This window comes from Seriola lalandi, unplaced genomic scaffold, assembly GCF_002814215.2.
Source record: "Seriola lalandi dorsalis isolate HSWRI2012SDOR001 ecotype SW California unplaced genomic scaffold, Sedor1 jcf7180002054883, whole genome shotgun sequence".
Taxonomy (NCBI): Eukaryota; Metazoa; Chordata; class Actinopteri; order Carangiformes; family Carangidae; genus Seriola; species Seriola lalandi.
Genome location: NW_019525658.1, coordinates 5,356,863 through 5,371,325, shown reverse-complemented (window position 1 = coordinate 5,371,325; position 14,463 = coordinate 5,356,863). Strand labels below are relative to the sequence as shown.

At 41.8% G+C, this 14,463-nt stretch overlaps 1 protein-coding gene and 1 pseudogene across 1 annotated transcript; one reads left to right on the top strand and one right to left on the bottom strand.

Moving 5' to 3' along the window:
• Nucleotides 1–1,071: 1,071 nt before the first annotated feature.
• LOC147817147 (uncharacterized) lies at nucleotides 1,072–1,824 on the bottom strand (annotated as a pseudogene).
• Nucleotides 1,825–4,178: 2,354 nt separating this feature from the next.
• npffr1l2 (neuropeptide FF receptor 1 like 2) lies at nucleotides 4,179–12,952 on the top strand. The gene is made up of 3 exons (XM_023397576.1): nucleotides 4,179–4,521; nucleotides 11,768–11,867; nucleotides 11,947–12,952. The coding sequence occupies exons 1-3, from the start codon at nucleotides 4,179–4,181 to the stop codon at nucleotides 12,950–12,952; spliced, it is 1,449 nt and encodes a 482-aa protein (XP_023253344.1).
• The last annotated feature ends 1,511 nt before the right edge of the window (nucleotides 12,953–14,463 follow it).

Sequence of the window (14,463 nt, the reverse complement as noted above, 5' to 3'; positions counted from 1 at the left end):
AATGTCCTAGGTCCTACAACATCAAGCCTGACGCCTTGTCACGCCAGTTCCAGGGAGAAACAGACTCTTCCTCGGGGCCCGACCCGATCCTCCCTGCTCCCTGCGTTGTCGCCACCCTTACCTGGGGAAATCGAGGAGAGGGTGAGGTACACCACCGAGGGTCAGCCTGGACCCAGCGCTTGCCCCCCGAACCGCCTGTTTGTTCCTCCAGCCCTGAGGTCTGAGGTGCTTCAGTGGGTCCATGCCTCCAAGCTCACCTGTCATCCTGGGATTCGGAGAACATGGGACGTCCTCCGTCAACGGTTCTGGTGGGCCACCCTGGAGGAGGACACACAGGAATTTGTGAATGCTTGCCCTGTCTGCAATCAGCACAAGCCCTTGCATCAGGCTCCATCTGGTCTTCTGCAGCCCCTGCCAGTGCCTCATTGCACATGGTCTCACATCTCTCTGGACTTCGTCACTGGTTTGCCCCCCTCAGATGGCAACACAGTTATCCTCATGGTGGTGGACAGGTTCAGCAAGATGGCCCACTTTGTGCCCCTGGCCAAACTGCCATCGGCCAAGGAAACTGCCCAGCTGGTCCTGCTCCACGTCTTCCGCCTGCATGGTCTCCCTGTCGATGTGGTGTCCAACCAAGGGCCCCAGTTCTCCTCGGTTTTTTGGAGGGAGTTTTGCATTCTGATGGGAGCCACTGCCAGTCTCTCCTCCAGGTTCCATCCCACCTTCCATGTGTCCAGAGTGAAGCCGGTCAGAGAGAGTCCGTTGGCCCCCACTATTCCGCCTCCACCTCCCCTCAGCTCATCGATGGTGGTCCAGCCTTCTCCGTCCAACGCTTGGTGCGCTCTCATCGCTGTGGCCGTGGGGTCCAGTATCTGGTCGACTGGGAGGGTTATGGTACTGAAGAAAGGTCCTGGATACCGGCTTGTCACATCCTTGATCCTCGCATCATCGCTGATTTCCACCAGTGTCACCCAGACCAGCCCAGTAGGACATCAGCTCCCCCTAGGAACCTTCATCGGAGAGTCCTCCCGGCTCTTCCACCCATCACCCCCAATGAGGAGGAGCCTTCCGTCACCAGAGAGGGGCTGTCATCAGACAGCGGGGGAAAGGTTGATGGTGATGGTCAGTGACAATGCATTCAAGAGTCACACTATGTGCATCCAACAATGCCAGGCTCCTCTTCAGGCCCTCTTTCTCCATGTGGTAGCCACCACCTACCTCATGACCCGATGCCACTCTCCTTTTGACCTCAAACAATATCAAACAACTGTATATACCTGGAGAGTCAGCCCTCAAGTCACCACCAGCTGTTACTTTGTCCTCCTTACTGAGCTGCTGCAGCATCTCACCCTGTGATGTTTTCCAATGGTGAATGACTGCAGGCTCGATGAAGGTTCTGGCATGGCGGTGAAACGTGTCATATTGGAATACCTGCAGCTGCATTGCCTTGAAGACCCGTTAGATAAAAAGCACACAAAAAGTATTTGTAGTAATGTTGCCTGTAATTGCATCTGAATTAACTTTCATAGAGACAAAAATATTACATGCCATATCAAGAGACTCTAAGGGAATATAGTTGTTCGTCATTTACCCTTTCAATTTTGAAGAAAGATGCTCCACTCAAGTACACAGCTACAGAAAGGTGGACATTCCCAACTGGAGTGCTTCCCGTAACACCCGGGCTATTCCAGTGTCTGTAGAACTCACAATGGGGACACCGGTGCTCCACAGACAAGAAAGTGCCCAGCCTTCGTGTCACACATTACACACCCACGTGCAAACAGGACACACAGTATACAACTCCATGATGCAGTTCTCGTACATTATGTATTTTTTGATCTTGTGGGTGGGAGGGGATGAGTCATCTCTATAGAAAAAAGAAACATGTTAGGAGCAGTTAAACATGTTGAGTTCTCTTCAGCAGTGTACTTGGCACCCTCTCACTCTTCCCTATAAGTCTATAATTTTCACACACACACACACACACACAGTCATCATCATCATCATCATCATCATCATCATCACACAGATGCATTAGAGACAAACCTGTTGACTCTGTCAATGCTGTAACAGAGTCTCAGGGTCATACGTAAAATGCAGCACTTGTGAAGCTGCCACTGAAGAGCTGCGCTGTAAATTAGTCCTTCAATTTCTTACCTCTGTTGTACATCCAATACAGTGCATGTGATCAAAGCTAAGTATGAGAACACACGTACACACACATACACACACAAACACACATAAATCATTGACATAATGCATTCTAGCCTTGGGGTATTAAATTAAAATACCAGTTTAACAAAATTTCCTCAAGCAAAGGTTTGGTATGTTGGACTGGGAGAGGGGGAGGATGAACTGGAGGGATAAACATTTCTAATAACAGTTAAACGGTATGGCTTTTCTTGTTTTAAGGAAAATAAGGGCTGTAATAACTACATTACAGAGAGCTTTTGAAAAAAGTACATCTTAAAATAAAGTGCTTAATGCTTTTAGAAAAAAAGCATAAAAATGTAGATTGAGTTTCCCGTTTTCGTCACTTGTGTTAACCATTTTTGCTATAAACAATCACAACACATCTTATTTCAGCACTTCCTTTCCCCTTTCTTCCCCCTCTTATATCCCACTCCCCCATTTTCCCCACTTATTTGCCTGGTCTCTCCCCTGTGCTCTGTCAAAATGTAATAATGCTCAATAATTTATAGTAATAATAATTTATGGGTTTGTATAGGATGCCATCTGGATCCCATTAGTGACCTTGGCCCTTACTGCAACCTTAACCATCAAAACTGAATGTCTAACCCGAATGAAAGTCTTGACCCTCAAAAAGCCATTTAAACTTGTGGGGTCCAGCATTTTGGTCCCCACAAAGCTGTTGCACCCCACAAGTATAGTGGGTTCCCTGTTTTTGCATCCCACGAATAGTAAAACAAGTCCACCTACTTCTGAGGGGCTGGATAACAGACAGAATTAGGTAAATAAGTTTTTTTTAAACTGTGAATCACTCAAGGCTACTCAAGTAGAGTCCCAGAATAAAATGCAAGCTGGATAACATTTATCCAACAGTCTTCTTTTGCTCTTTTATTGTCACATTTGTTGTTCATTACCATAACCAACTGTTTAAGTGTGTAACAGCATGTAACAGTGTGTAAGATGTCATAGGGCTGTACCTGTCTCTTTCATTTATTGTAGGTCCTGTCAGTCTTTGAGGTGAACTTAGCAAGCCGAGCTAGTTTCCAGCTGAAGTAAAAATGCAAGATGGAAAAATAATTGAATGTGGTGATGCAATAATGTTGTTGTTGTTGAAGTGGGATACTGGGGACAGATCTAGTAGAGCTAGTAGAACATCTTACAGACAGTTATCTGAGTCCTTCTCACCTCTTGGGTTATCAGACTGAGGACGAGAGGCAAAGACCCACAGTTTATAGCAGTGGTTCCCAAACTTTCTCTTGCATGCCCCACTCAGAAGCTGAAGAAAGTTCACCCCGCCAGCTGATGCTCAGTCGAAGACATGGAAATAAAGGAGCAAGCAATGTTCTTGTATTGCAGAGCTAGTCAGACCCATATATAGATATGACAAGAAAAAACGGAAGATCCAACATAACAAATTATGGTTGCTTAGCTTACATACTTGGAATAACAAGTCAGAGGTTAGAGTTATGCTTTAATGTTCGTATTTTTCAGTAGTATGATCAGGTTTAATGTTACAATGGATGTGCTGGACATGAGCAAGACTTTGTTTAAAAGCTATCTGTAACCCCATAGCAATTGGAAATTGGGTTACATTACTAAGCTAAGTAGCCAAGCATACTAATGTTGCAGCTTATGTTAGCGCACGTTAACACATTGTTCAATTCATTCCTTACTCTGTAGCTCTTGTGTTTTTGGTTTTGAGGAGTATAGAAAAGAAGAAACTACAATCTTAACTCTTGAAATGCAGAGTGTAGCTTTTACTACAGCTTCATGCACATCACAGCATCCAGATTAGATCCAAAGCTTGGATTGGACAATCACTGATCAGGGGAGAGGTTTAGTGAATGGTCATTTGAAATAGCACATATTTTTCCAAATGAGAAATCCTTGCTGAATAAAATGTCATTTACAAAATTTTCTGTCTGAACTTGAAATGATATCTTTTTGTCACTGTTTGATTTCACCTGCACTGTTGTTTCATTCAAAGGATGGAGATTTTGGAGAACATGAGCAAGGAAGGAATGGAGATGGAGGGATCAGCCACTGCAGCGTACCCTAAAAACACCAGCCTAGATGGTGCAACCAACGTCACCAACGTTACCTTTTTCCCCTACTATCAGCACTCTCTCTATGTGGCAGCATGCTACATCCTGGCCTACTTCTTCATCTTCCTGCTGTGTATGGTGGGGAACATCCTGGTGTGTTTGATTGTACTGGAGAACCGTCGTATGCGCACAGTCACCAACCTCTTCATCCTCAACCTGGCTATCAGTGACCTACTTGTGGGCATCTTCTGCATCCCTACAACACTGGTGGACAACCTCATCACAGGTAACACCCTGCCATAAGTCTTCAATTCTGCCACAACTCCTTGCTTTAACCAGTTTGTTGCAGGAAAGTCAGTTCTCAGAGTTTTTTTTGAAGACACAGGATTTCACCTGTAACTAGCACAACTGCGACACTTAATGTCTGTATATAAAACATCATCCCAGGCAGTGGCTGCTCACAGTAGTAGTGTTGACATTCTTTCATATGATTTGTGGTATGGCTGCAAAGCTACAAATCAGAAATCAGCGTTAACATTTTTAATTCACTGAAGTAAAAACATGAAGTTTCTGCTCCTAGAATAACACCTGAGACAGAAAACAGTGGTGTATGGAACAGCACTAATAATTACTAATTACATTGCATTACTACAAGTGTTAGTAATCATCAAGTTCAAGTACCTCCACAAAGAGAATGGCACCAAGTTTGAGACATAGGAGGCCACATTGAGCACACAGTTCTGTTTATTAGTAAGCGCTACTGTCTCCCATAGCTCATTTCAACTAATATGGACATGTTATCAAACTATTCATATTGTATTTTCTCCTAGTGCAATTACAAGACCACACATTACATCCTCACATAAAGGAGTAGGAATCAGCATGAAGAGGAACCCGCTACTGCATGAGACAGTAAAAAACACAGCGACAGTCTTTACAGAGAGACCAGGGGGATATTCAAGAGAGCATTTAGTGAAAACTCTGCTCACTGTCAGGTTTTCAAACCCTGAGTTTCTGATTCGGCATGTCATTTTCTCATTCATACTGTCCATATGTAAGTACAAATTGGATCAGATTTCATTAAAAGAAGTTGGGAGAAGATTAAAATCCTTGCCTTTATTAACGTTACCTCTTTTATGATCAATCAGCGATCAGTGTGAGGACAGAGACAGAGATCACTGACATTCAATTATTAGCCTACACATTGTGGCTTCATCCTTAGCTCAGATTAAAATCTATTCAATGTCCGTCTTTGTAACACTGAGACTCTGTGGACTTAATACAACTGTCAGACTGTCACTCAGTTTCTTTGCACTCAATCATTTACTATGATTTCATTCATTCAGTTAAAAAGAAATCTGTGTGAAGCTTTAGACTCAAACTGAATGAATAAAAATCATTTCTCATGTTATGACTTTCCTATCATAACTATCATATGGTAGATACATAGATGTAGATAATGTAATATTTCTGATAGAGGACAACAGTAGTGTAGCTTAACATACTGTCTAAAAAGACAATGCTAAACCTTCTTTTTCAATATAAATATGCAATATGCATCATTAGTTGATACCTGAGGCCTGTACTACGAAGCAGGATTCGAGGTTATCAAGTTAACTTCAGGTTTAACTCTGGATTTTCAGTCCTACGACTGTGGTTCACTTGTTACTGGGGTAACTCACCATGGTAACATAAGCCACGTTTCTTTTGAGGATCTATGTGCGTTTCGACCGCTGGAACCAGGGTCAATTAATTTAGTTCTGGGGGAATTGATCAACCCCCAAAAAGGTGCCTGGTCGGGGGGTAGTACTTTCCAAAGGTTCAGGAACTTTGGGGGTTGTGGTCTGCTGAACATTTCTGACTGGTGCTGCATTTTATTTCACCCGCCACCAAGCGAGAGAACACATTTTCCACAACGCGAAACAGGTCCGCGAGAAGTAAAAAAAAACTGAAAGAGGATTTAAAAAAAATAAAGAACCACAGCAACTGGAGTGGCTAGGGTTGCCACCCGTCATGTATAATACAGGATCGTCTCGTATTTTAAAATAAAATGCTGCGTCCTGTATTGAATATATATGGGACGCAGTTTGTCCTGTATTTTCATTCATGTAATGTCCTCAAAGTGCTGTGAATGATGTAATGTCAAGTAATAATTTTGCATAATCTTCCCAGGACTTTAGGCCACACTGGAAACACAGACAACAATGGGCCACAGGAACCTTATAGTTCCTGAAGGAAAGTACCCTAAAGAACTTTTGGTTCCAGGTACTTTTTGGTCAAAACACGGCTTTAGGCAGAACTCCTAACCTGCTCAAGCGCAGCTTAACTTCTGAGTCATCATTCCTACAGGATCCCGACAGGAACAAAAGGGTTCACAATTACATGATAAATAACAACGAGCAGTAGACACGTATATAAATCAGTAGAATAATTTTGCTGTTCCAGACCAGAATGTGTCCACTAACATTTTCAAACAGAGCTTCTAACAAACAGAGCAGAGTTTACCATAGCATTATTTTAATTCCTAATTTTTCTGTTGCTTGATAATGGTCTGACAAACCGTAGTTCACTTACCAACGTTCTAAAATAACTCTTAAGTCTTGCTCAGGAGTAATTAATTAAGTCACCTGGAAAAGTGGGGTTAACAACATTAACACTCATGCTTCGAAATGCGTATACTTATCACATCAAATACAATCCACGCAATCCAGGGACACAAGGCACCTGCACATAAGTGACAGATTGATCACAGTGGAATTTTTTAATACTTATGGTCTTGAATGAGGCAAGTAAGGCAAAGAGGAAGAAGCTTGTTCACCTGGGTGCTTTTATAGGCGGCAAGCCAAGCCTCTTAAAGTCAGTCACATGACTTTGTTGACATAAGGTCTTGAGGATAGGTAGTAGGATGGCATCATTCAAGGTAAAAGACCATGGTGACGGTCTGATTGAGGTCGTTTGTTCATCATCAGACTGAAGAGCGAAAATACACAGTGAGAAACTTAATTATAATTCATATATCCATAGCCTGACTTTAATATTAACTATATTTAGAAATATATTTTTTTTTATTCCAGTCATGTGATCACTGACAAGTCCTTTTAACTTTTACAACTAATGTCGCTTGTAGTGAACTGACTTCTGTCACTTGCAAGTTGCATGTCGCAACATAATCACCACTTTGATCCTGTCAGCTTGTTGAAAATTGGGGGGGTGTTGATCTAGCGCTTGAACACATGATTAGTCATTCCTCAACAACTGTCATGACACCATTTAAAAAGGTAAAAGGCTTAAAAGGTTGTGAATTGATGTGACCACCAGAGGTTTAGCGTAAGTGATAATAGATTATACTTTGTCATTATGGAGGTGTAATGCATGCATTTGACCATAGACTATACATACCTGTAATAGGCCCCTGGAAAGGTGCTGCTATTTCAGCACCATGGATAGCATCGCAACAGATATACATTCAGTAATCGCCTTGTAAAAAATTATCACTTGTGTGTATGTCCAAAACATGGCAAAACAACACATAGGGCCAAGCAGTTAAGTGAGAAGGAGGTAGATGTCATTGAGAATGGCTTTATTGCTCACATTGGGCTGTTTATAAAGCCACTGAATAAACCCTGATCAATATTCATATTTTCTTATTGCTTTATTCCTGTGTATCTGTTCGTTCTCAACACACAGTATATGTTTAATATTTAGACACATTGTGTAGTCTCACAACTTGGCTTTATTTGCATATTTTTCATAAAATACAAACATATCAGTTTAATATTAACCAATGGAAACAGTGAAGCATGTTAATAATGTCAGTGAGGTTTTTATGAGGTCTAGATGAGCCCTCATGCTCTCTGCTCCTATCATGCCTTGCACTGTCAGAGTGAATGTGGTGATGGTTGATTAACCTTAGTCGCAAGCACAGGAGCTGAAGATAACAGGTTCCTCACTAGGTCAGATAACTGTTGACAATTTGGAGACGGTAATAAGCAGTCATCCCCAGGAAATGCTACAACTGCCACAGGGAATAGGGAATGTTCGTATTGCCAGAATGGAAAAAACTTCCCCTTGCCCTTACCCAAATAGGTTACTGTAGCTTTTGCAACCTCACATGTGGACAGGTTGATAGTCAAACGGGTCCAAACCAGTCTGTCAAATAGAGCCTCTTAAGGTGTTATTCCCATGTGTCATTACAAATCTCCACACCATCCAAATAAACAGCACAACCCTCCAACCCACACACAACTTTGCTCATTAACCTCTGAAATGTGGCTGGGGCATTTCACAGCCCAGATGGCATTACTGTGTAAGATTACAGGCCTGATGATATCTCTGGCTCTTTTATAAAGGGGAACCTGCCAGTAATCCTTAAGAAGATCAAACTTGCCGCCATATTTGGCTGCCCCCACCTGATCAACATAATCTTCCATCCTTGGCAGAGGAAAGGACTCTGGCTTTGTCACTGCATTAACCCTTTGGATATCAGTGCAGGGCCTATGTGTTGAGTCAGGTTTACTAACCAAGAGACAGGGAGAGGCCCAACTAGATAAAGAAGGTCCAGCAAAACCATTTTGCAACATGCATGAAACTTAAACTGAGTCTAGTATTTTTCACGTTTCTGGAGAAATCTGGTTGAACCACTGAGTGATGGGCTTAGCATCTCCCACATCAACATCATGTTCTATTACATTATTGTAAGTATAAAGTCTGAGAACAGACATGATTGCACTTTTCTAGAGTTTCTGAATTCTTCAGTCATGGTTGCAATACCCCATTCAGACCTTTCCTCCTCTTCCTCAAGTGTTGGCTGACATACAATTATTTGTTATCAGAGCTGGACAATTTTCTGGGATTTGTCCCAAAGATACACTTGTGTGTCAACACATATTCCACAGACAGCACTGCAGCCTCACAAGGACATGTGACTTTTTGTTGATTGATATAAAGTCACACCAACTCCTAATGAAGCACTCCCCATCCCAACAACCTGGAAATTGGTCTTGAGGCTGAGAGACCATCAGCCCTTTACAGGTGTATTTCACCTACTACTATCACTGAAACATACACGAAACAACAACTGTTCTCCCTTCTTTCACTGCTGCTCATTGTCAAATGTAACTGAAACTGATCAATGATTTTTATATATTTTGTGGCTCTGTGGCTCACATCAACGTACCTTCAGTTACACCCTTTTAAAATTAGATCGGGTCAAGATAGAATAATATTAATTCCTGATTTTGCTTCATTTTTCATCTTGATGATTATCTGATATTGCATTTAACCTGTATTAGTTAGTAGTTGATAAAGCTCTGTATTTAGACTCAGTCGTTGTCCTGTTGTGTTCCTTTGAAGTAGAAATTTGAGATCCACTGAATCAAGAAATCATCCATCCATCCATTATCTATACCGCTTATCCTTATAGGGTCACAAGGGGGCTGGAGTCAATCCCAGCTGACATTGGACGAGGGCGGTTTACAACCTGGACAGGTCGCTATTCTATCACAGGGCTGACGTATACAGACAAACATGCACACATTCACACCTATGGGCACTTAGACGCATAGGGCTTTTTAGACTCACCAACTAACCTGTTGTGTATGTCTTTGGACTGTCAAGTCAAGTCCGTTTTTATTTGTATAGTGACAATTCACAACATAAGTTATCTCAAGGCACTTTCCACATAGAGCAGGTCTAGACCTTCTCTTCAAATATTATTTACAGAGACTCAACAAGACACACCAAGAGCAGCACCAGGTGACAGTAAGAGGAAGAGCGGCTTATTAATTCATGTTAGTCAATGTTTAGTGTTTCTGCCCACCACATCCAATATTCACTCTCTTTTTAGCTAGTTTAACACTGTTCTGCCACTGATACTGAACCACTGATAACACAAATACACTGATCAGAGCAGCTTTAATTAAAATTTTAGTGCCATCTTCATTAATGATTTAAGTTCACTCATTTGTTGTTTTGTTTCATTTATGAATGATTTTTTTTTTTTTTAAACAAGCTCGTTCTGTTTATATTTTTCTTTTTTGTAATAAAAATCTAATTAAAATAATCTATTATACAATTATTACTGATTCCATAATGATTTGAGGAATTTTTGAATTTTTTTTGTTTGTATTTATTTCTTTATTGTCTTTGCAAACTCAATTACCCACCTATGGGTACCATATTATAGTTACACAATACACAATACATCAATTTAAACATGAAAGCAAATTATAGTGTGGAAGAAATGGCTGAGTCAATCGTAAGTTGTTATTTCTGGGGAAATTTTTCTTAATTTGCTTATTTAATGGTCTTCCTCCTTGAGAAGTTGATCTTGGTGATGATTACTCTGTAAAAGAAACTTATTGGGCTGTATTATGCAGTAGTGATGTACAGGGTCAACCCATAGCCCATGGGTTGGATGGGTACAGGTAAGCTTACTACAAAATAGCATGTGTTCAGGCAGGTTGTGTCAAAAAGTGACAAAGAAGCATTCCAAGTTATAAACAACTTAGAGAAACATTGTGTGCAATAGGCTGCGCTCCACCCCATCACACACACACCTGTGCAAATATATTGGCAGTCGCCAGTTGTTGGTCTGACGGTGGCTGGTTGGAAAATTAACATGTTGCCAAACCCTATCACTATGGCATCATAGAAATGTTAAGTGAAGTGAGTCTGCTTCATACTTAGTGACCTCATTTGGTTTTAAGAACAAAAATGTAAATGTGGAACTATACCATTAAAGATTATGTTAGCTTTTACAGGGAGAAAGGGTGGTTAGTGTGGTTTAGTTTCCAGTCTTTTTAATGTATCGTTTGGGAGAATAAGCTTCACCCACAATTCAACCTCAAAGTGAATTTTTTAAATGTGTAATATTCTGGTAGCATCTGCCCAAAGGTGCTGCAATGACAAAAGATATTCATTCGATGAATCTTTTGGTTTCTATAGAAACAGATGTCACAGAGAGACACATTGGGATGGAGCCACCTACAGCAGGTGTGCAGTGGGATGAGTGATTTCTGACTTACTCAAAGCAACTACCATCGCTGTGGTGAACTAAATACAGTGACAAGAGAAAGTATGTGAAACCTTTGAATGACCTGGTTTTCTGAATTAATTATTCATATAATGTAAACCAATCTTCATGTAAGTCACAAGTATAGACAGAGACAATGTGCTTAAACTAATAACACATTAACAATTATAATCCTCTGTGTCTTTATTGAGCTCATCCATTAAACATTCACAGTGCTGGTGAAAAAAGTTTGACCCAGAAATGTACCGAACAGAACCAGACCACTCTATTACTTGAAAGCTGGGACTCCAACCCATGCCAACAGAGAAATGCCAGACGCCAAGCCAAACCAGATTCATCTATTATTTGAAAGGTGGTTCCGGACCCATACAGAAACGATAAATGTCATTATCCCAACCCGAACACTATATGTGTGAGTGACATTAATTTCACTGCATTAGCACTGAGATTATGGCTTGAATACTACTCGACTGAGTGTTTGTCATTTCTTTTCCAACAGGTTGGCCATTTTCCAATACTGTGTGCAAGATGAGTGGCTTTGTGCAGGGCGTGTCAGTGTCTGCATCAGTCTTCACCCTGGTGGCCATTTCTGTGGAAAGGTTAGTAAATGCTGTGATACTTAATATCAGTTAGAACTGGTGCTGTGGTTAGTGGCAATGCTCTTCTTATGTACCACAGGTTTCGCTGTATAGTGTACCCTCTACAGCCCAAGCCGACTGTACTCGTTGCCAAGGCAGCCATCGTCTTTATCTGGTTGCTAGCAGTGGTGATCATGTGTCCTGCTGCAGTGGCACTGACTGTGGAGCAATTTCCTTCCCACTACATGGTATACAATGATGACTTCAACGACACAGTCTCCCTGTACACCTGCTACGAAAACTTTGACAACCCTCATATGAGAAAGGTCTACACAACAGTTCTGTTTGCTCACATCTACCTGGTGCCCCTTACTGTTATCACCATCATGTACGGAAGCATCGGAGTCAAACTTTGTTCCTATGTGGTTGCAAACAGAGAGCCACAGTTGGCGAATGCAGTCCAGCTGGGAGGTAGAAGGGGGGGCCTGCCAATGATATCACAGAAAAAGATCAAGGTGATAAAGATGCTCATCGTGGTGGCTTTGCTTTTCATGCTGTCTTGGTTGCCACTCTGGACCCTAATGATGATGACGGATTATGCAGGCTTGGACAGCGACCAGCTGGACCTTCTGACCAGCTACATCTTCCCCTTTGCTCACTGGCTGGCTTTCTCGAACTCCAGTGTCAACCCCATCATTTATGGCTACTACAATGAAAACTTTAAGAGGGGCTTCCAGGCGGTTTGCAAATCCAGGCCCCTCTGTTGCCTCATGCAGTGTAAGCTGTTGAGAATGATTTCCAGGTGGGGCAGGAAAGGAAGGTCTGTGCAAGAGCCTTGTGGGGGTACTGACTTTAGAAATGCCACTAGCCATCACAACCGCCTTGTCTTGGGGCTGAGAAATCGGGTCCATAACGACAACAAGCTGACTGAAACAGTGGAGGTGAACAGGAATGCAAGGGTGGGGTGTGCAATGGTCCACTCGGAGAGAAGTCTTTTAGATAGAGGGTTGGAAATGGCAGCTGTACCTAAGAAAGGCAGTAATGGTGAAGAGTCAGAAAGGGCTAGTTCACTGGCAGTTTCAGTGTATCAGGCATGGGATAACTAAGTCAGATTGTTACCCAGAAATGAACCAAGCAAAGACATAATATGTTGCATTGTGGTCCCAATGAAGAGACAACTATCAACGATCTGATGTTATAAGTGTAACGTGGTCACTGTTTGGAATGACGGTTACACATTGCAACCTTAGTTCCAGGCAGTGTCTCAACTTTAATGCAGACAATTAAAATTGCTATTGTCCATGCTCAGCAAATCAGGGAGAGTAAGCTGGCTCCACTGGAGCTGCAACCCTGAGCTTATGGTAGTCCAGGCCATTGTTCCCATAGGCTACCGTAACATTGTACCTGCTGTTACCACTGTAGACACAGCAGACATAAGCGCTCCATTGGGATTCACATTCAAAGAGAACAAGGAAAAACAAGCCTCTGCAGCTCATCAAATTCAAATGAACAATTACCTGTATTTTTTGACACTTTAGTTTAATCAGCAGATCAGTTTTACATATTAGTTGAGTCAATCAAGATTTGATTGGTTGCTGGGAAAAAAATTAAACCCCACAGGAACTGGCTACACTCAGTCACTCAGTCAGTCAGAGTCAAACACAGCTGGTCCCTGCAGTTATTGCATAGTAATGTAACCGAGTGTCTTGGGTTCGCCTAACTGGGCACATTTGGTAATAAAATAGTAAACCTGACATGGAGACGAAGTACGATGAACAGCAGCAACAATTTCTTTATTTTTCCTAACGTGTCACAAGCGGAGTCCGACGCCACATTCCTCATTCCAAATTCCACATTCTGGTAGGAAGTACATAACTGTATGTCAGGCAAGACAGCCGAAGTGCAGGATGACTGTGAGAGGCAAGAAGGTGAGATGCAAACTCTGCATGCAAACTTTCACCCATTTGTCAATCCCAAACATATCCGCCACTCATTTGAAACATTTAAGTAGCCGAAATTTAGCTACTTAGCATGGCTGCTCGCTCTAATGTTCTCCTTGTTGGTTGTTGCAACATATTCACAATCATCACCGCTTTTACTGGTGTCTTTAACAAGCAGCTGGTTTCATGCGTGCGCTTGTAAAATTCATATTTTAAAAGCTTATTATTACAGTTCTGTATGTAGCACAATGTAAACAATCTCATTTATGAGCAGGAGGAAAGTGTTGCACACTCTGGCTCAATATGTATTCTGTTATTGAAATGGATGATGTTTCAGCCCTTGGGCCTGAGGGCTGTTGTGCCAGTATTAATAAAAGAAAAAATACATATGGAGCCAGAGTGTGTGACACTTTCTTCCTGCTCTGAAGTATATATCCAGTGATCAGCACCTCAACACAACCTTTGGTGTGCATTACTTTTCCATTGTGAAGAGTGTTACTTATAAAACTTTTTCTCAGCCCTGGACTCAAAAACATATAATTTAATAATGAAATTAATATTGGACTGGCTTGAACTAGTGACTACCAGTCGACTACATATTAATGTGTTTAGGTCAAGAGATTCAGGGAGCAATTTCAGATTGGGAGAACCACAAACCTTCAACATAGCAGCTAACA

Bases quoted from the DNA above. Each gene is read 5' to 3' on its own strand.
- npffr1l2 (XM_023397576.1), top strand. From the start codon at position 4,179: ATGGAGATTTTGGAGAACATGAGCAAGGAAGGAATGGAGATGGAGGGA. The intron at 4,522-11,767 runs GTAACACCCTGC...CTTTTCCAACAG, and splicing joins GGTGGACAACCTCATCACAG to GTTGGCCATTTTCCAATACT. The intron at 11,868-11,946 runs GTTAGTAAATGC...TATGTACCACAG, and splicing joins GTGGCCATTTCTGTGGAAAG to GTTTCGCTGTATAGTGTACC.